The sequence below is a fragment of the Dryobates pubescens genome, chromosome 1 (genome assembly GCF_014839835.1).
Source record: "Dryobates pubescens isolate bDryPub1 chromosome 1, bDryPub1.pri, whole genome shotgun sequence".
Classification (NCBI taxonomy): Eukaryota; Metazoa; Chordata; class Aves; order Piciformes; family Picidae; genus Dryobates; species Dryobates pubescens.
The window spans coordinates 28,548,028-28,570,038 of NC_071612.1; the positions used below are offsets into that span (position 1 = coordinate 28,548,028).

Genomic DNA, 22,011 nt, shown 5'->3' on the forward strand with positions numbered 1-22,011 from the left:
TTCTCAGCTATGTTTCTTTATACAGAAGAGCATGGTTGGCATATTTTTCATAGGGAGTGAACCAAAGCCTGCTGTCTGCTGCACATTATTATAATGAGAAGCCTCTCTTTATGTGATCTTTAATATTTATTTTATAAGCTAATATTATGAAATTCTGTCACTGCTATTTATATTGCATTTGTGCTTTGGGATGAAAAAAGCAAAGCATCTGCATAGAAAAGGCTTATGGGAATTGTTCATACACTGAGATTTCTCATCTTGGGGTATGAAACGTGCTACACAAAAAGCATCAAGAAATCTTAATCCTGTTTATGCTTCAGAAATTCCCTCTGGGCTTTAAATTTTTCTGACAGTGGAGACTGAACTCTTCATGAAAATATTAACAGTTAGAAAAGATTTTCACATTACATGAAATAAAATCCTTGGATATTATTCAGAATGAGATTTTATGGAGTGGCTTATAACACGTACAGCTTTTAAACACTTCCTCTACAAGGATTTAAAGAGGCAGGTGTAAACCTCAGTTCCATGGAGAAACACTGTGTGGCAGAGAGCCTCCCAGTAATGTCTTCGTCAAACTGAAATATCTTACTGATAATGTAATTAGGATTGCAAGAGTGGTTGGCTATTTATTGATGCTCCTGAGGTTATTGCCGTACATATAATCCTTCTCATATTCATGGAATCACAGAATTGTCAGGGTTGGAAGGGACCTCAAGGCTCATCCAGTTCTGGCCCCCCTGCCATGGGCAGGGACACCTCACACTAGATCAGGTTGCTCACAGCCACATCCAGCCTGGCGTTAAACATTTTTTTTTCTGCATAGCTGAATTGCTGCTTCTGCCCCTTTTGTCCCATTTGCAAGAATGTTGTGGGATTTGTATTCCACTGCTTTTTCTGATATGCAGGAGTGCATTTAAAGAAAATAAATGCATGACTGCATACTTCTAGATATGAGCTAAAAGTACAACAGTGTACTTAGATTAATGCAATGGCTGTAATCTGGAAAGATTATAACAAAGGGAGGCTACAGAAGAAACTGTGAGTGATGAATGTTTAATCAGTGTACCTTAAGCATGTCAAATGTTTGTGTCTTGAATTTGGAACATCGGAACAGTTGTATACATATTACTGGTTGTGGTGTGCAAGTTGCAAGTTACTGTGAAACCCATCTGGGAAAGAACGAGCCTGAGAGATCACATTTTAATAAACTTCCTAGGCAGGAGAATGAACACAAAGTTCTTGCAAGCAGTTTGACCTAAGCATAAAAATTGTGCTAAAATCATTAGCAGGAAGGGTGAGAGTTTCAGGCTCTGTTTCCAGGGGTAATTTTCAAACATTATTACTCAGGTATGCTTACAGATAGATTAAAATAAAACTTTATACCTTCCCAGCACAGCTTCTTTGAGGCATGGAGGTGCATCACAATGGTCGGTGGAAGAGCTGCCTGAGAGAAAACCTTGGTAAAAAAGACTAATTCCTAGTATAGTTCAAATCTCCATTTTCCTAATTCATGTCTTTTGGTTTTGTTTTTTAACATAGTACCCAATTATGTATTTGAGAACCTAGTGGGGTTTTTCCTAGATTAATGCCTATTTGTTTATTTATTACATTTTATACAATTCACTTTTCACTGCAGTGAAATCAAGTGAATCTGAGAAGGATGGTTTCATGAGAGCAAATCAAGCTGGATAAATTAGTGAAGATAATGTCAGTATCTAGCAGGAATTATTTTTTTCTGTTGTTGGTTGTTTTTTGGGTTTTTTTTAAGGGGTTAAAAGGTATCAAAATGCCAGTTAAACTCTCCCCTTGGTTGTCTTCCAGTACAAGCACAAATGATCACATTCTGTGGAATTGTTTCACTCATTAACGTCTCTCTCTTGTTGAAATGCTTTAGTTTTGTGTTTTTTTCCCAAGGTCTGGCATCGAACTTTTCCATGTCAGCTTTGACAGGAAATATAATCTATGCCTGAGTTACAATCTGTATGCAGGTGGCAAGAGTTCACCATTTTCCTTGGCTGTCAGTCAGGACATATCCATTGTTTCCTTTCATAGTAGTTGTCACTTGAGCTGCTTGGAACTGTTTAGTGTCGCAGGTGAAGCTGAACTGAAGTTGAGCGTTGTCACTTCCCTGTGCTTGGACTGCAGGACAGCTATGCAGCATGTAAAGCGGGATCCTTATTCCATGTACATGGATTTTGGGTGGCCATGTGGGATAAGGTAGTTGTAGACAGCAATAAGGTCACCCCTGAGTCTCCTCTTCTCCAGGCTAAGCAACCCCAGCTCCCTCAGCCTCTCCTCATAGGGCTTGTGTTCCAAGCCCCTCACCAACTTTGTTGCCCTTCTCTGGACACGCTCCAGCAAGTCAACATCCTTCCTAAACTGAGGGGCCCAGAACTGGACACAGGACTCAAGCTGTAGCCTAACCAGTGCACTGTACAGGGCAGAATGACCTCCCTGCTCCTGCTGGCCACACTGTTCCTGATGCAGGCCAGGATGCCATTGGCCCTCCTGGCTGCCTGGGCACACTGCCAGCTTCCAGTCTTCTGGGACCTCTCCAGTGAGCCAGGACTGTTGAAAAATTATGGAGAGTGGCCTGGCCAGCTCATCTGCCAGCTCTCTCAGCACCCTAGGATGTATCCCATCTGGCCCCATGGACTTGTGGGGATCCAAGTGGCTAAGCAGATCACGAACTACCCCATTCTGGAACAGAGGAAAACTATGCTGCTCCCTGAATCCTTCTGCCAGCTCTGCAGGCCAGCTATCTGGAACACATTCTGTAGAAGATAGCTCTCCATTTAAAAGTCCCCTGTTTTAACACTGATAGCAAGCTGAAGGTGGAATTTTTTCCACTTAGATGTTGAAATTTGAAATTCAGTGAAGAGAGTCAGAAGAACCCACAGCTGGAGTTACACAAGCAGTGTGATAAACTCTGAAGTGCCTCAGGAGAATATGTAATTGCTTTTGATCACCTTCTGAGTTAGAACCTGAACGAATGTGCACAGAGATACGCTGCTGGAACACAGGTGAAATAGCATCCTCTGGGCTGGGAAGAGGCTGTTCTTCAGTTTTACCTCCCTGTATGTTCCCTCTGTGTTACTTCCCCTCCTCTCTAAAAGCCTCTCAGGATATGTTCAGTGTGTTAGAACCAACCTTCACACATATGACTGCTGTGAAATTTACTGCTGCAGCCAGAAGTGCTAATGAGAGGCTCAGTGCTTTATTTTCACATTTAAGGGATAGTTTAGTGTGATGATAAAATGTGCCAGCTTAAGCAGGGGTATAAAGTGAATTCTTGCCTCTATTAAATTATTGAAAGTCCAAATATTTCTCATATAGGAGCAGTAGCCCCAGGTATTATTTGCAATTATAAATTTCTACTCTTAAACTGGACATGGCACCCTTCAAAAACTTCAAGAGATTTTTGCTAGTTTAGAAAGAGAAATCTGCATTTCAGCAGCAAATATATTTGTGGTTTATCTTTTGTGTACTGTAATAAGCAGTGCACCTATCCAAGTCTTTAACTGTTTTGCTTGCCATTTTCAAGAAAAACGGTAGCATGTGCCAGATACTCAGAAAATGCGGGGTCCTGCACCTGGGCTGGAACAATCCTATCAATTCAGGCTGAGGGAAGAGGTGATAGAAAGCAGCCCTGAGGAAAAGGACTTGGGGGTGCTAGTGGACAAGAAGGTAGACATGAGCAGGCAGTATGAGCTTGCAGCACAGAAGGCCAATGACAGCATGGGCTGCACCTAAAGCAGCATGGCCAGACACACAGAGAGGCGATTCTGCCACTGTACTCTGCTCTGGTGAGACCTCACCTGGAGTTCTCTGGAGCTGAGCTCTGGAGCCCTCAACTTGGGAAGGACAAGGACCTAATAGAGCAGGTCCAGAGGAGGGCCATGAGAATGAACATGGGGTTGGAGCCACCAGAGTGGTTAGGACAGGCTGAGGGAGCTGGTGGTGTTCATTCTGGAGAAGAGAAGGCTCTGGGGAGACCTAATAGCAGCCTGCCAGTAGCTGAAAGGGGCTACAAGAAGGATGGAGAGAGACTGTTTACAGAGTCCTGCAGTGACAGGACAAAGGACAATGGATTCAAACTAGAGCAGAGCAGATTTAGATTGGGTGTCGGGTGCAAATTCTTCACCATGAGGGTGGGGGAACACTTGAACAGGTTGCCCAGGGAGGTGGTTGAGGCTCCATGCCTGGAGATACTCAAGGTGTGGCTGGACAGGGTTCTGGGCAACCTGATCTAGATGAGGATGACCCTGCTGACTGCAGGGGGAGTTGGGACTGGATGACATTTGGAGGTTACTTCCGATCCAGACCATTTTGTGATTCTGTGAAAATGACAGAATGCTCTCTTGACACCAGTTTTTGTTGGCAGCTTTACGAACCTTTAAACAAAAATGCTTTCAGTTTGGTTTAGTTTGGCTAGATTTCAGGAATCTTGTGGCTATTTACCTATGTATTTTGCAACCTTCCACAGGGTTCAGAGATGAGTATAGAGAGCTACAGTGACAGGCAGAAATATGTCAGTCAAGATAATATGGTGTTGGATGATGGGTTGGACACGATGATCTTAAAGGTCTCTTCCAACCCGGTTTATTCTATTCTATTCTATTCTATTCTATTCTATTCTATTCTATTCTATTCTATTGAAACTTCTATTTTGTAACCTTTCTTATTCCTTGCAATTTTCAACTGTAGTTCCTCAGTATGTGTCTTGAAGTATTGGAATTTAGTCCTGATCAAAATACCAAAGTTTAGTTGGTTTTGGGGTTTTTGTTTGTTTGTTTTTAAGCTGTAGCACATAGAAAACTGAAAATGATGGAGTATAAATTGCTCGGCATGTTGTGTCAGATGATGCTTTGGGAAAAAAATGTCCTCTCTAGAAATAACATTACCAGTTGGCTCACTTAATCAACCAAGCAGGGTAAAACCAAAGAATATTAGAGGCTAATAAAGATACAGCATCTTAAACTCTCTTCCTTAAAACTTCTGCTTGTTTGGGTGGCTGCCTCAGCAATTGTGTTGATTCTGCAGTCTCTGTCATAAATATCCAAGTGACTTCTCTGGTTCATGTTCTAAAGGGACAAGCATTTGTTCTTGCATAGCTTAATTTTCCTTGTAGGATCCACAGGGTTCCTCTCTGTTGGTAGTGAGCTGATCACCATTTGTAAAGGATATGAGAACTGCAATTATTTATTTGGTTATCCTCACTGAGTGTCATTTACAGTTGAAGTTTATGCTTTGCATCTTGACATTCTCTCTTCACTTTATGATTGCTGTAACAAGAGCACAGACATGACTTGCGACGTGCAGGTTTGTGTGCCAACAACTCTTAGTGTCCTCCCCTGAAGAGCAGAAGTAAAGGTCTCAGACCTGCCTTTCACTGTGTGTTTTGGAGAGCTTTGCAAGTGCAAACCGGAAGTGCAGTAGGTTTGTGTTGGCTCTGCCCTGTTTTCTCACACATGGGTTTAAAATTCAAGTTTCACAGAATCACAGGGGTTAGAAGTGACCTCTGAAGATCATCTAGTCCACAACCCACTTGCCAAAGCAGGTTCACCTAGGGCAGGCTGCACAGCAATGCATCCAGGCAGGTTCTGAAAGTGCAGAGAAAGAGACTCCAGAGCCTGTCTTAGCAGACTGTTCCAGTGCTCTGTCACCCTCAAAGATGTTTTTCCTCATGCTGAGGAAACTGGAACTTCCTGTATTCCAGTGTGTGTCCATTGCCCCTTATCCTATTGTTGGGGATCAGTGAAAATACACTGGCCCCATCTTCTTGACACCCACCATTAATGTATTTGTAAACAGTGATCAGATCCCCTCTCAGTCTTCTCTTCTCGAGGCTAAACAGCGCTAGGTCCATCAGCCTTTCCTCATAAGTGAGGTACTCTTTTCCCTTAATTATCCTTACAGCCCTCTGTCAGACTCTCTCCAGCAATTCCCTATCCCTTTTGAACTGGGGAGCCCAGAACTGGACACACTGTTCCAGATGAGGCCTCACCAGAACCTCCCTGAACCTGCTGGTCACACACTTCTTAGGGAGGGACACACTGTCCCTCCTGGCCGTGAGGACACTTGCTCTCTCATGCTGGTCTGCTTCCTGTCCACCATGGACATGGATGAAGGTGTTAATCATCTGCCTTAGTTTTTGCCTTCATTTAAAGAAGTTGCTTCATTTGTATTAGTGAATGGCTTTGTCAGGGGTGGTGGCATGAAGGAGAAGCCATCTGTGTTAGATGGATAAATTCTGATTGTATTTTTGGTGAACGAAGTAATATTATGGGGCTTATAAAGTAATTTTGAAGAGATTTTTACTTAAACTGTGCTCTGATCTGGGATTTTCTGTTTCCTTGACTTCTCCCAACATTGCATTTGTTCTTGAAAATTAAACAAAAAACTTGACAAACGATGTTGTGTGCAAAAACGAAGCACAGGTTGCAGCCCATCAGGGTTCATTTTCTCTGATGGATGATACTGAAATTTCAAAATGCTGCTTGTAGAAGTAATAAAAATGTCTCTGAGGGAAAACTTATTTGTTTAATTGTCTGCTGCCCAAATTTGCTGGCAAGCCTTGCATTTTGCCATATGACCCTGGGCAAGCTGAAGATTTATTTTAGCAAAGATAGACAGTGGTTCTGTTGGGAAGCAAACAAACTTACAGGTTATGCTTCAAGTTTCGTTGAACCCCTCATACTAGTGATGGTCAAAGGTCCTATGAGATAAGCTGATTTTCAGTTCAGCTTGGCTGTGCTTAATTACATCAGTGTGTTGTGTTGGCTGGATGAAGCTTTCCAGGAAAAGAAAGGCAGTGGCTCATTGAGAGTGTGCTTAGGGAGACAATGGGAACAATGGGTACAAGCTAGAACACAAGAGGTTCCACCTTAACAGGAGGAGACACTTCTTTATGGTGAGGGTACCTGGAACCCTGGAACAGGCTGCCCAGAGAGGCTGTGGAGTCTCCTTCTCTGGAGACATTCCAAACCCACCTGGATGCATTCCTGTGCAGACTACCCTGGGTGACACTGCTCTGGCAGGGGGGTTGGACTGGGTGATCTCTGGAGATCCTTTCCAAGCCCTAATATTCTGTGATTCTGTGAAACACCTCTGTAGTAGTTTTGGAAGGTTGCTGCCAGGTGTTAAAAATGTGAGAGGCTCAGGTAGAAAGACTGGGGAACAAGAGATATTAGAAGACCAAAGTAGTGAGATGGAGTAAAGCATCTCAAGGAAAGATACCTCTGCTCCTCTGTATTGCATGGACAGAGTGTGAACAACTCATGGCCGGTCAAAGAAACACCTGAAAATACAGGTTCAGCAAGCCATAGGTTTTTAGTGCCCTCTTCCCTGCCTGCAGCTTTGGCCACATTTCACGTCAACTTGCCCTTTTAACCAATAGAAGAACTTTTTAGTTAGGTTGTAAAACTGTGTATTGAAGGGAATGCCCCTAGCTTCCCTGTGTTTTGTAATATCAAGGGTTTTTTTAAGAGGCAGTTTGATATCTGGCTCATCTCTATCAGCTCCCCACAAAGCATGTGAAAACCAGCACATATTTGCCAAACACGTAATATTCTATCCTATTTTGGCTAGTGCCCTCCACTGTATTCATCAGAATGAGATTGTCTGTCCTGGGACATGTCATAGAAAGGAAGACTTCTATCTTTTTTACCATCTTTGGACAGAGCAGTATTTGCATTCTGGACTTTGTTTAAATGACAGCTGAGCATAGATAGTGATCTGTGTTTGTTCTGCTTAGTGTGAATAGAAACCTTTCCCTTTGCTACCAGGAACCGTTACCCGGTTTGAAATGTCAAACACCTTTCAATGTGAACAGGAGAGAGAGAGTGTTGGCATAGGCCCCTGCTGGAAACAGATGTATGGCTTGGGGAGATGAGAATTACACCGCTGTGCAAGGCTGAAGGAGGACACCAAACCAAATGACTCCCAGAGAGCACCTCTAAACACAATCTGTTCTGTTGTAGATTGCAGTGAAGCTATGGCATTAGCCTTAAACCGCAGACTAATTACCTGTGTATTTACAGACCCAGAGAAAGCGTATTCCTTCCTAGGCATGTTGTCTGCTTCTCTTTTTATTGCAGTTTTCAAAGTGTCTCATTGCTTGTTCAAATGCCTTAGAAGACAAAATTATTTTTAAGGAAAACAACTGACAAAAAGAAAAAAAAACCAACCACCCAACCCAAAAATTCTACTGGAGTAGGAAAAAAACCCACCAGGAAAGAAAACACTCTGATAACAGCAGGTAGATTTCTTTTTTATCCTGCTGGTACCCCCTGCTAATTAATCATGCCTCTTTCTCTTCTCTTCTGCCAGGGTCCGATGTGCAGTTGTGCAGCGTCTCTGTTGATATGTGCACATCCTGAGTGTTCCTAAGGTTTTGTGTGTCAGATTTAGAGAAGACAGCCAGGCTGGTACTATCTATGCTAATGCAAGTGTCTGATGGATTTCTGCTCCCTGAAAGCAAAGGATGGCCTTGCATTAGCAAGTCAAAAGAGTCAGAGTCGTAAGAGATACTAAGTTTCAAAGATGGTGCTATGTCTATATATGCACAGGCACACAGCTTCTGTCTTCTGCTTTCAAGATCTGTAGGGGCTGCTTGGATCAAAATTTCAAGCTGTATCTTGACAACAATAGGGGGCAGAAATTGACATTTTGTTTTACTTCCATTGAAAAAAAAAATCAGCTTCTCCCAAAAGCTGGAGTAGTGTAGCTACGTGCCTGGAACAGCCATGAGCTGGCAAGTCCGGTTGTAATCTCGGTCTAGACGGAGCTTTGACAGCAAGCTTTAGCACATGCTAAAATGATTGTTAGTGCTGCAGGCTGTAAATGCTAGAACAACCAGAGAGTAAGCAGCTTAAATGGCTAGTTTTAATGTGATGGTCTAGAATACAAAATGAAAAGGCAGGGGATCTCATGTCCTGGAAGTGAGGAGAGAGGTGAGGCACTGTAGAAAGAATGAAGCTTCTGATGGGACGTGGTTTGTAAGCACCTATGGAAGCAAAACTGTCATCAATGACCAGCCCAGTGCTACTAATAAAACTTTACCCAGCTACATTCTTCTGTGTCCTGCTGCACAAAGATTCAGAAGGAATCTCAGAATGGTTGGAAGGGACCTCCAAAGGTCATCCAGTCCAACCCTCTCTGCACTCAGCAGGGACATCCTCAACTAGATCAGGTTTCCCAGAGCCCTGTCCAGCCTCATCTCGAGTATCTCCAGGGATGGGGCCTCAACCACCTCCCTGCGTAGCCTGTTCCAGTCTTCCACCACCCTCATGATGCAGAACTTGTTCCTAACATTGAAAGATTTAAATATGATTCAGAGATATGGGCTTTGTTCTTTGAAAGATTTAAATATGATTCAGAGATATGAACTTTGTTCTTTCATAGTCAGCCAAACTAAACATCTCTTTCACGCCTGCTCTGGCCTGAGTTTGTCAATTCTTAATTTTGACATTTTCACAGCAGGTCACATTCTGAGGGAGGGGAGATCTTTTCTTCTATAAGAGCATTACAAAAATGCTACTGCAGTGCTTCAGTCAAACAAAACTAAAAGTTCTGATTAGCTTTTAATGAATTGTTTATCATCAAAAAGAAACACGCTGAAGAGCACTGTGGCAAAGACAGAGACATCTTCTGTAGGTGGGCTACATTCACATATGATAAAGTAACACATTTCTGCTGTGGCTCTTAGTGATTATGTCAAGTAAGTGCAAAGCAATTACATTATTTTGCACATTAATTAGTTTATTGCTGTCTTTCTGTTTGGTCTCTAGTGCCTTTGTTTAAAAAAACAAGTATGTGCTTTTGGAGGGATTTAATTTCCCTAGTCAAAACCAGAGCGCACACATTGCAGGGTCTGCCTTGTACATGCAACCTGCCTGAACGAATCAATGCAAGTCCCCTGCTAGTTCCGGAGGATGCTCACCCAAAGTGTTCCACCACTTACCAGCTCTCACTCCTGTATGTGGCTGGGAATTTGTTCTTGGTGAGTTGTTGGCCTCTATTTAAGCCAGTTAGTAGTTCAAAGATTTAGACCTACAGGTTTGGGTTAAAACAATGCTTTTTATGCAGTTACTCTAAAAGGAAGGTTCTTATTTCTTCTGTCCTATACACTTCATTTGCCATTCATTAGTGTTGGTACAGGATTTCTCATGGATTTCTGATACTTCTGTTTAAATCACAGAATCACAGAATGTTAGGGGCTGGAAGAGACCTCAAAAGCTCGTCCAGTCCAAACCCCTGCCAGAGCAGGAGCACCTAGAGCAGATCACACAGGAACACATCCAGGTGGTTTTGGAATATCTCCAGAGAGGAAGACTCCACACCCGCCCTGGGCAGCCTGTTCCAGGGCTCTGTCACCCTCACAGGGAAAAAAATTCTTCCTCCTGTTTCCATGGAACTTCCTATGCCTCAGCTTCCACCACTGCCCCTTGTGCTGGCATTGGGCATCACCCAGCAGAGCCTGGCTCCAGCCTCTGGGCCCTCACCCTGCACATCTTTATCAACATGAATGAGATCACCCACAGGCTCCTCCTCTCCAAGCTACAGAGCCCTCAGCTCCCTCAGGCTCTCCTCATAAGGAAGATGTTTCACTCATTTGATCACTTTTGTGGCTCTGTGCTGGACTCTTTCAAGTAGTTCCCTGAGGCCTGTCTTGAACTGAGGGGCCCAGAACTGGACACAATATTCCAGATGCAGCCTTAGCAGGGCAGAGTAGAGGGGGAGGAGGAACTGTCTTGACCTACTAGCCATACCTCTTTCAATACACCCCAGAAAATCAGGCTTTTCATGTCACTATGGCTGCTCATATATTTGTCAGTGGAATTGGAAGTGTAAAAGATTAATTCCATAATGTATCCTTAAAAACCTTATAGAAATTTCCCATTTAAGCATTAAAAAAAAATCTAGAGGATTGCTGTCTTTTAAAAGTGGATATATAGTAACATACATGTTCAGGAGTTCTCCATAAATTATGTCACTAAAACCATTACATGCTTGCATTTATTGGTCATAAAAGAGGATTTAACATAAAAGCTCTTTTAACAATAACATTAGGCTATAACTATTTTATGTGATAATGAAATAGAATGGATTTGAAAGTTGCCGTTTCTTCCTGATGTATTAATCAAATTCACTACATACAGTAGATGGAAAAGATCCTCTGAATTTAAACACAACTCTCTTCTACTCATTATTTAAAAGCCCGTGACAAAGGATCTATTTGTTAGGTTATATCCTTGGGCCACAACAAAAGTCCATTGTTTTGATTGCATGCATGAGTATTGAATGTTATCATCACTCCCAAAGCTGTCCAGTCTCTGCCATTCAGCTGCCATCTAATCTTGTAGGCATGTGCGTTGTTTCTAGTGGAGGAGTATGTGTCTATAGCATGATGACCTATGGGATGATTATATAGATGTCTGTGTGAAGCTGTGGTTGGACACCAGGGCATTTCTACAATGAGACCCAATCCAGAGCAAGTTTCCAGAATCACCTGCCCAGGATGAAGGCAGGAAAGTGTTGGGTTGTAAGGAAAGTAAGCAGAATGCTGAAGGTATTCCACTTTGTGTATTGTAGTAAATATTAATTACACCTTTAAAAGTGGCTGTTGCACATGTCAGAAGAACCTCTCAGCCAACACAAGGTATAATGAATTGACAGGTTGCCTCACAAAAGTATACTTCATGCTTAATAGCTTCATTAAAAGATAATATCGTGGTTTGCGGAGCAGTAATCATAGCATCACAGTATATCAGAGGGTGGAAGTGATCTCAAGAGATCATCCAGTCCAACCCCCCTGCCAGAGCAGGTTCACTTAGGGTAGTCTGCACAGGAATGCATCCAGGTGGGGTTGGAAAGTCTCCAGAGAAGGAGACTCCACAACCTCTCTGGGCAGCCTGCTCCAGGGCTCTGTCACCCTCACTGGACACAGTATTGCAGCTGTGGTCTCAGCAGGGCAGAGTAGAGGGAGACAAGAACCTCCCTAGTCCTGCTGGCCACACTGTTCTTGCTGCACCCCAGGATCCCATTGGCTCTCTTGGCCACCAGGGCACATTGATGTCCCATGCAGAACTTGCTGCCCACCAGCACTCCAAGGTCTTTCTCCATGGAGCTGCTCTCCAGCGGGGCAGCCCCTGACCTGTCCTGATGCCTCCCCAGATGTAGGACCCTGCACTTGTCCTTATTAAACTTCATGCGGTGAAGTTCTTTCCAAACAGTTAAAAGCCAGGTCAGACAGGACTCAATGTGCATGGCTTGTCTCCTTCATAAAACTACATGAATTTTCCACTTCATTTTCTGGTGCATTCTGCCAGGCACTTACAAGCCCTGCTGTCTTTTTGTCTTTTAGTGGATTGGACCCTACCCATTAGCATACTTAAGCCCATTGCGAGCACAATGTTTTATATATTCTGCAGAATATTATTAAAAAGCCTTGGTAGCTAAAAGCTTGGTACCAGCTGACCTGTAAGGGAATCTGAATAAAATAAGTCACTTCATGTGCTTCTTAGAAAGCAGTCACCATATCAAATATCTATTCTGATTTTCCAGCTTTTAAAAACATTTTTAACCTTATAAAAGCCTGGCAGTTTTATATTCCATTTGCACCATTTCTAAATGGAAGACTCAAGCATGTAGAGCAGACAGCAAAGGGGAGGAGAAATGTTATTTCCTTCTAGAAGGTGGTAGTGGCAAATCAGACCTACATTTCTCCTTTCCTCTAGTTCTACAAAGTTTTCTGGATGCTCTTGAGTGTCTTTTGTCTTTCATAGATTAGATCAAAATCACATTGTTTCAGTCCCAGATTAGCTGAGTTGGTCAGCTGGGTGTCGTGCATTTGGACTAAGATACAGAGAGGACACCAAGTACCTTTAGCTTTTTTTCTGCGCTGAGACAGTGTCAGAACTACACATCATTTACAAAGGCTGCACAGCTTGGAGAGAGATTGACCCTTTGTCCAAATAACAACCTCTTCTCACAAATGTACATCTTCTTTAGTTTATATCCCAAAATGAGATGAATTACTGCTTGCTTTTGTGCGTGATTAACCTGCAATCTACATTTTGTATACCAGATATAAAATAGTTTCAAGACTGATCCCCTGCCATATTTTTGAGGGGGAAAATATATATAAAAAATAAATACTTAAACATTGCCAAACTTCCAGTGCCCAGATAACCCTGTTTACTTGTCCTGGTTTATCTGCTATGCCTTGTTTCCTAGTGCACTGTTAGTATTTTGAATTGAATAAGCCCCACCAGTCTTTTCCAAGTAACTGTAGTTTTTTGGACATAATCTGATTACTGTGTGATGTTGCACTGTCTTCTTTGTAGCACACTGAAGGTTTCCTCACAGAGGAAGAAAAGGACTGAAATCTCAAGTGTGTGTTTTTATGTGCTAGATCAGGGGATCCAAACAGATCTCTTGACTCCTGTGGAATTTAGAGAGAAGAAAGAAATGGTTGGTGTGCCCTTATCAGCTGTACTTTACCAGCACCTGAAAAATGGAGAGCACTTTACCCCCTTTTTTATCTTTTCTTTTTTTTTTTTCTCCTAAGTTCGACTCCGTATTTCATGATCACTAGGTCCTAGCCCTAAGGAAACCTTAATGGCTGTAATATAAACATTGGAAAGAAAAGTGGTTGTAATGGGAAAAGCTGTCAGTCTCTTAACTTAGAGCAACACTAGCCACTAGAATTGGTGTGCACACTGGTGTGTGGGTGGATACACAACAGATACCCAACATCATTTTGCTAAAAGGCTGACCCTGAAAAATCATAGCTTCAGAATACCAATGAGTGATCCATAGTTCTAACAGCTGTAAAATGTCCAACATTATGTACCTTCTGACATGGTCTGGTTTAATATTCTGAGACATCATCCCTGTGGCCCTTGAAGTGTTCTCCATTAGAACAAAATTAACATTGAGAAACTGAGACACCCACAGATGTATATATTTTGTTAGCAAGGAATAGCTATGTATGTAATTAGCCAAGGGCTTATGTTCTGGTTACCTTTTTACCTTCTCAGAATCAAAAAGGAAATACTCATTTTTAGAAATGAGTGAGAAAGTTGGCAATTATTATCCTCCTTGACCAGATCTTGAGCGTATTTAGGAACCTATCAGTCTCTTCTGTGACATGCCTGTTGGAATATTTAGGAACATGCTTTTAAAAGTGTATGCCTCAGTGCTGCTCAGGGTGGGCAAGGGCCTTTCATGTTCCCAAGATGTGTCCATGTATTTCTATCATAAGCCATTTGGGGTAGAACCTGTCTCCTGCTAAGTAAGAACACTGAGAGATTACTCAGAGATTGATTTTTGGACTAGGATAGGTGTAGAATCTGTGTGGATCACAGGATGTTAGGGTTGGAAGGGACCCCTGGATATCATCGAGTAGAACCCCCGCCAGAGCAGGGCCATAGAATCCAGCACAGGAACACATCCAGACAGGGCTGGAAAGGCTCCAGAGAGGAGACTCCACAACCTCTCTGGGCAGCTTGCTCCAGTGCTGCATGACCCTCACAGTGAAGAAGTTTTTCCTTATGTTGAGGAGGAACCTCCTGTGCTGTTGTTTCCAACCCTTGCCCCTTGTCCTATCCCAGGGTGCAACTGAGCAGACCCTGCCCCCTCCCTCTTGACCCCCAGCCCTCAGATATTTATAAATGTTTATTAAATCCCCTCTCATTATCAGAAACTCACGGAGTGCTTTGAACTGAATTTTGGAATTGTTTTAAGCAGGCAGATTTTCCCCTAAAAAACAGAAGTAGTTAGTCTCCTGTGTCTTATATGGTCTAACTGGGGGACCTTTCTTAAAATACTAATTGGCAATTTTTCTAGAAGATAACTATCTTTCATCTGTTTGCTGGTGATGAGGAAAAAAGCCCACCACCACAACAACAACAGCAACAAATTCTGGATGGGAGAAAAAAATATGCACTGGAAGTTACCCAGATTTGTGTGGAAAAGGGCTTCAGAATACACACAGCTAATAGTGTTCTTCTAGTGTAAAAAGGCCTCTGCTTCCTGGTGGGCTAAGTGATGAACAAATAAGAGTTGTTTCTTTGATTCTTTTTATTTCCCCTGAAATATATATGAAGGTGAAATTTATGTCTGTTTATACAGGAGTGTGTGTATGAATTTTATAGCTATAAATATGTAAAAGTATGTGTGTGTGTGTGTGTGTGTGTGTGTGTGTATACACATATATCACAGTATCATCAAGGTTGGAAGACACCTCAAAGATCATCAAGTCCAACCTGTCTCCACAGACCTCATGACTAGACCATGGCACCAAGTGCCACGTCCAATCCCCTCTTGAACACCTCCAGGGACGGTGACTCCACCACCCCACTGGGCAGCACATTCCAATGACAAACGACTCTCTCAGTGAAGAATTTTCTCCTCACCTCAAGCCTAAACCTCCCCTGGTGCAGCTTGAGACTGTGTCCTCTTGTTCTGGTGCTGGTTGCTAGAGAGATGAGACCAACCCATTCTTGGATACAACCACGTTTCAGGTAGTTTTAGAGAGCAGTGAGGTCTCCCCTGAGCCTCCTCTTCTCCAGGCTAAGCAATCCCAGCTCCCTCAGCCTCTCCTCATAGGGCTTGTGCTCAAGGCCTCTCCCCAGCCTTGTTGCCTTTCTCTGGACACGTTCAAGTGTCTCAATGTCCTTCCTAAACTGAGGGGCCCAGAACTGGACACAGTACTCAAGGTGTGGCCTAACCAATGCAGAGTACAGGGGCACAATGACTTCCCTGCTCCTGCTGGCCACACTATTCCTAATGCAGGCCAGGATGCCATTGGCCTTCTTGGCCACCTGGGAACAGTGCTGGCTCATGTTTAGGCAGCTGTCAATCAGCACCCCTAGGTCCCCTTCTGTTTGGGAGCTCTGCAGCCACTCTGACCCCAGCCTGTAGCTCTGCATGGGGTTGCTGTGGCCAAAGTGCAGCACCCGGCACTTGGATATGTTGAATGCCATCCCACTGGACTCTGTCCAGTCAGTCAAGGTCCCTCTGCAGAGCCCTTCTGCCCTCTAACTGATCAACATCTGCTCCCATATATATATATATATATATATATATATATCTATATCTATATATATATATATATATATATATATATATATACACATACATACACATACAGAGTTGCACACTGAAGCACTGTATATAATTGATTTCAGGTTTTATCTAAACCTCTGCTTTAGAAGATAATCTTCTGGCTGAGGTGGTCTGCTCTGCTTGTGGAACCTTCCTGATGCCCTGAAGTTTCCTCTTAGACTTCTGAGGCCTTTTATTCACAGTTTTGGAGGCTTGCAACAGATAACATTGGTGTGAAATGTTTTTATTGCAGTAAATGCAATAAAATTTGCATCTTAGGAAGGTGAGGGGGGCTGGCCATCCCTGAGGAGCTTCCTGCACTAGTGGTTGAGGCCCCAGCCCCTTTTTCCAGCTGCAGAGGTAATGAGGGGTTTTACTAGGAAGAGGAAGCTTCTATTTTTAGTATGAGGTGTGGTTTTTTTTTCTTGCTGCTTGGAGATGAATTGTAGTGGATTACCATAGCAATACTGTAATAGAGCACCTGGACATTGTCAATAGTGAACCTCATGAAATGTCATTTCAGGAAAGAATTGAAAATGAGCTTTTTCCTGCAGTGAGTAGGAGGAGTTGTATCAGACAATGAAGATTTTATGTCACAGATCTGTTATGTTCCTTTCAGATAGTTCAGAGGTACTATATGAACTTACTGAGCGTACTGTATCCCAGCTCTGAGTCACCATTTTCAAGTAGCAATTGTGTTAGATTTTAACATGTTATGACCATTATGATGTGCTATTATTGTAGTGCTTTTCTTACTTCAGTACAAGGTTCTGTATTTGAAAAGATGGTTTGTGTGTTGAGCAGTGTGAAAGTCACTGATGGCGTTTTCTTTGGTTGAAATTAGTGTTTTATTTCCAGTACACTTCTAGTTTATACATAAACTCTAGCTCTTCTGTGTAAGTGAGGCTGATGATGGTTCTCCATGAATACTTCTCGCTTACTCATCACTGGGGCAGCACAACATTGCTGTTTGGATGAGGTTCTTCTCCCTGATAATGTGCTGTACATGACTCCTTCTTAGGTGTTCTTAGGTGTTCAAGAGGGGATTGTTCTTAGGTTCTTATATTCTTAGGTGTTCCAGAGGGGATTGGACGTGGCACTTGGTGCCATGGTCTAGCAGGCATGAGGTTTTGGGTGACAGGTTGGACTTGATGATCTTTGAGATCTTTTCCAACTTTGTTGATTCTATGATTCTATTCTATGATTCTTAGTGGGTCCAGAGGGCCATGAGAACGATCAGGGGGTTGGAACACCTCTGCTACGAGGACAGGCTGAGTGAGCTGGGACTGTTCAGCCTGCAGAAGAGGAGGCTCTGGGGAGACCTAATAGTGACCTTCCAGTACCTGAAGGGGGCTACAAGAAGGCTGGAGAGAGACTGTTTGCACAGGCCTGCAGTGACAGGACAGGGGCAATGGCTTCAGACTAGAGAAGAGCAAATTTAGGTTGGATGCTAGAAACAGGTTCTGTACTATGAGGGTGGTGGAACACTGGAACAGGTTGCCCAGGGAGGTGGTTGGGGCCCCATCCCTGGATATATTGAAGGTGAGGCTCGATGAGGCCCTGGGCAACCTGATCTAGTTGAGGATATCCCTGCTGACTGCAGATGGGGATGGACTGGATGACCTTTGGAACCCAGACCATTCTGTGATTCTGTGATTCTTGGAGATGTGTCTTGTTTTCATCCTTTCTCAGTGTCAGGATGTTACCCATATAAGGTCCCTGCTCAGAAACATGAGGAAGACACCTTGGTGGAACTCACAAATTGAATGTGCAGAATATTCTAACAAATAATATGTCTCCCAGCCTGCAGGTACTGGGCAGGATAACAGAGGACAGCCTTATTTCATCTTACTCAGTTTAAATAAAGTGCTTTTATGGGTATATAAATCTCACTTAAATATAGATTCCAACAGCTTGAATATGGCTTTTTTAATAAACTTGCAAAGTGGCCTATGTTATGAAACTTCAGGAAAAAATGTTAATTTATAACTGAGGCTTCCCTAATAAAGGCTATGAACCATCGCTGGTTTAGTACCCTTCAGTCAGAAGCATCTGTACCATCCAGCTCAGAGTGGTGTTTTAAATGATGCACAATATTCTTCTCACAAAGTTGTTTCAGTGCATTTAAAAATTAAGAGACACTACTTTCCTTGTTTTGTGAGAGTCTTGAAAAGCTGAAAGTGAGAACATTTTAGTTCCACTGACCATCGTGAGCATCTGTCTGTCCATATCTGTGCTCTCTCTGGTGTGTTTCATATCTTGACTGTGAATTACATAGCTTTTACAAGAGAAAGATAAGCTGTCCATAAAGGAGAATTCATGTAGCTTCATTTCCTGTTCTTTTTTTTTGGTTTTTTTTTTTCTTTTAGTTTGACATTGGAAGTTGCTTGTCTTCAGAAATCACATTAATGACTTTCTGTGTATGGTCTCTATGAAAACAAAGTTAACTAAGGAACATTCATGTGAAAAATATTCATTATCCTTCCAAAATGTGATTCAAATGGAAGAGAAAATTGGAACTATACATTAAATTAATAATAATTGTCATTTTCTTCACTACTTATGCTAACATCTCTAATTGTACTGAATTAGTTCAGTATGAATATGGGTGTCATGCATTGCTGTTACAGCACTTCTGTAATTCAATAATAATTAGCATACTGCTGCTGCACAGTGCAGCCATGTTCTCAGATTTATTCTCCATTCAGACTTGGGCTTTTTTCCCTGGTTGTCAAAGACAAAATAGGTGCAGTGTTGAAGTTGTGAGTGCTGTCATGCCAGAAAAAATCCCTAACGTTATTTGTTACATTCTGTTCCACCAAGATGTCAAATAATCTCTATTAAACTTATCTTTCTTGACTGATCATAGAATCATGGAATTGTCAGGGTTGGAAGGGACCTCAAGGATCATCCAGTTCCAATCCCCCTGCCATGGCCAGGGACCCCTCACACTACATGAGCTTGCTCACAGCCACATCCAGTCTGGCCTTCAAAACCTCCAGGGATGAGGCTTCCACGACCTCCCTGGGCAACCTGTGCCAGTGTCTCACCACCCTCATGGGGAAAAACTTCTTCCTAACATCCAATCTGAATCTTCCCATTTCTAGGTTTTTTTCCATTCCCCCCAGTCCTATCACTCCCTGACACCCTCAAAAGTCCCTCCCCAGCTTTCTTGCAGGCCTTCAGATACTGGAAGGCCACAAGAGGATCTCTTTGGAACCTTCTCAGACTGAACAGACCCAAGTCTCTCAGTGTGTCTCCATAGTATAATCATCTATCATGGTGGTGGGTTGAGAGAGAAGGCCCAGCTTTCCCTCCCCCACTAAGAAGGCATAAAGAAAACACAGCTAACTCAGCCGGAAAAGCAAAGGGAATGCTGTATTTTACAAGCAGTATGGAAACACAGGATATCTACACACACTATATACAGTATTTACAATATATATACAGAAATATACAGCAAAGAAAGATACAGGAACAAAACCCCCAGACAGAGGGGGGTTCCCCCCCGTACCCCTTTCTCTCCCCCTACTTCCCTTTTTCCCCAAAGAGGGTTAGAGAGAGAAAAAGGCAGTTATAAGGAAGAAGAATTTTAGTAGGCCTTCAATATTAGTGCAGGAGGATTAATGCTTATCTGTTATTAGTGATCGTACTGGCTAGATGCCCAGAAGCAGACAGGCTGGAAGGGAGAGCGAAGAGGAACACCCACACCCTGAACAAGATTCTAACTGCACTAAAACTTAAAGCTGCATTCTACCAATCTACCAATGAAATTCATTTAGAATATCAATATTTACAAACTATTCAGCCAGAGTGTTCCAGCACTGTCCCTTTCTTAAAGGCACAGCCTCAAACGGTCACAATCATATATCATGGCACATCTTGGCTGAACCTCTTGATCATAGAGTCACATAGGCAGGAGGGAACCTCTGCAGGTCTCTGCCACAAGTCCTTGCTCAAAGAAGATTCTACCACAGCAGGTTATTCAGGGCCTTTTACCTTCATGTTCTAAGCATCTCCAAGGGTAGGTGTCCCACAGCTTCTCTGAGCCTGTTTTGTTTTGGTTTTACCACTGTTATGGTAATATGTAAGTAAATAAATGAAGTTCTTATATTAGGTAACAATCTCCGGTATTCCAGCTATGCATTGCCTTTCATCCTATTGCTCTGGATCCCTAAGGATAGCCTGCCTCTGTCGTCTCTGCACCCTCTCAATGGGGATATTGCTCTGGCTAGCAATGCGGTTCCCTTTGCTTATTCTTGAAGATTGAGCACAGCTGACTCTCTTGGCCCCCTCACCATCTTGTTGGTCCTCTCTGGACTTGCTCCAGCATGACCAAGTCTGATGGTTGTATTGCACTGATATTAAAGGTAGATAGACTGTATGCAGTAAAACTAAGGTCTTGTGTTATATCTGAACGTCATCAAAACCTTGATGAATCTTTCTGTTGCCTTTAATGGATTCTCAACCACAGGTTAAGGTTGTTTTGTTTAATTTTCTGCTTAAACAGCTTAAACTCCAGAGTGAGTAGAGAGTACTTCCATTTCCAATTCCATTTATAGAATAGCAGGTTCCTCTGTCACTGGGCCAGCCATGAAGGGCTTTTTTGGTGATTTTCTTATCTTTTTGAGTTCTAAGTCAACATACATGAAAAAATGTGTTTTGGCTTTTGGAAGTTCATTATAGATTCTTTCCATGCGGTTGACCTGAAATAACATAGACCTGTAGCAGTTTTGCCCATAGGCTATTTTACTGTAAGAAAGTGGCTTGCTTTGGGAGAGTGTGGGATAGAGCATGGTTTCAATTTCCTGTAGCAAATGGTGCATTTATAAATGCAGATTTTATTGCTAACACCATATGGCTATCTGTACATTCTAAAGGCCTGCTAGCAGGCTCTCAAAGTCAATCTGTAATATGTCTTTAAACTCAAAGGAAGTAAAAGCCGAAAATGATTGAGTTCATATTTCAGTGTTGATCTTTCTGTGTTTTCTTGTAAGGAACCTATCTCTGAAACTGTCAAAGGAGATAGATCAAGGAGAAGCCAGGCACCCTCGTGTTAGCCAGTTGGCTGGCAGCCCATCTGTGGAGTGGCCTTTTACTGGTCTGGAAGAAGGTGGAGGCATTGAATCTTTACCCTTCAGATTGATGCTACAAGATTGCACAGCCGTGAAGACATTGCTTCTGAAAATGAAGAGGGTTCTTCAAGAGGTAATAACATGTTCATTTCTTGAATGAATAGCTTTCAGCACCAATGATCTAAGCAGCAGAAAAGGGTCAGAAAAGTTTATGAATAGATGTCTTTTACTATGTCTTGGATATATGGAATTGATGCAGAAGTATAAATAGTAGTGCCTCAACATAGTGGAGGTCAGAAAGTTTATACTACAGCAGAATCCAACTGATGCTGCCATCTTGGTGTGCAGGACACAAAGCTTCTGTTGAGCTTTTTACCAGGAAGAGGGCAGGAGAGCTAAACTACTGTAGATCAAAATGAATTCTACTGTTTTCCTCTAGTATTGTTGAGCATTTTGGTTTTCTTACAGCATTCGTTCATCAATGGGAATTTGCATCTATTTATTCAAAGAAGAGATGCAAAACCAAAACAGACGTTCTTTTAAGTAACAGTACAGGAATGAAAGGCTGCTAGCTTGAGTTTGTAAGTGATGGCTGAAATCAGGCTGCTTAGGCTGTTCTGACCATTCCAAGAGTACTGGATTGTCCTGCCCTACTCTATTTTCCTACTTCTCCCATGGACTGCTGGTGTTGCTTTAAAAAATTTGCTTTGCATCCAGTTCCCTTTAGGATTTTAGAAGAAATCAAGTTATTGTTGGATTGAGGTAGGGATTTTTTGGCCTTTTCCAGCTGTGGAGTTTTGACTCAGATATAATTTTGAAA

General features: G+C 42.5%; 1 protein-coding gene across 1 annotated transcript in view; it reads left to right on the forward strand.

The window, feature by feature from the left end:
* Nucleotides 1-22,011, forward strand: part of CCSER1 (coiled-coil serine rich protein 1) — a 903,890-nt gene that overhangs the window by 294,115 nt on the left and 587,764 nt on the right. The window contains exon 7 of the mRNA XM_054163290.1: nucleotides 21,114-21,324. Coding sequence (XP_054019265.1) covers nucleotides 21,114-21,324 — 211 coding nt within the window. The remainder of the gene's footprint in view (nucleotides 1-21,113; nucleotides 21,325-22,011) is intronic.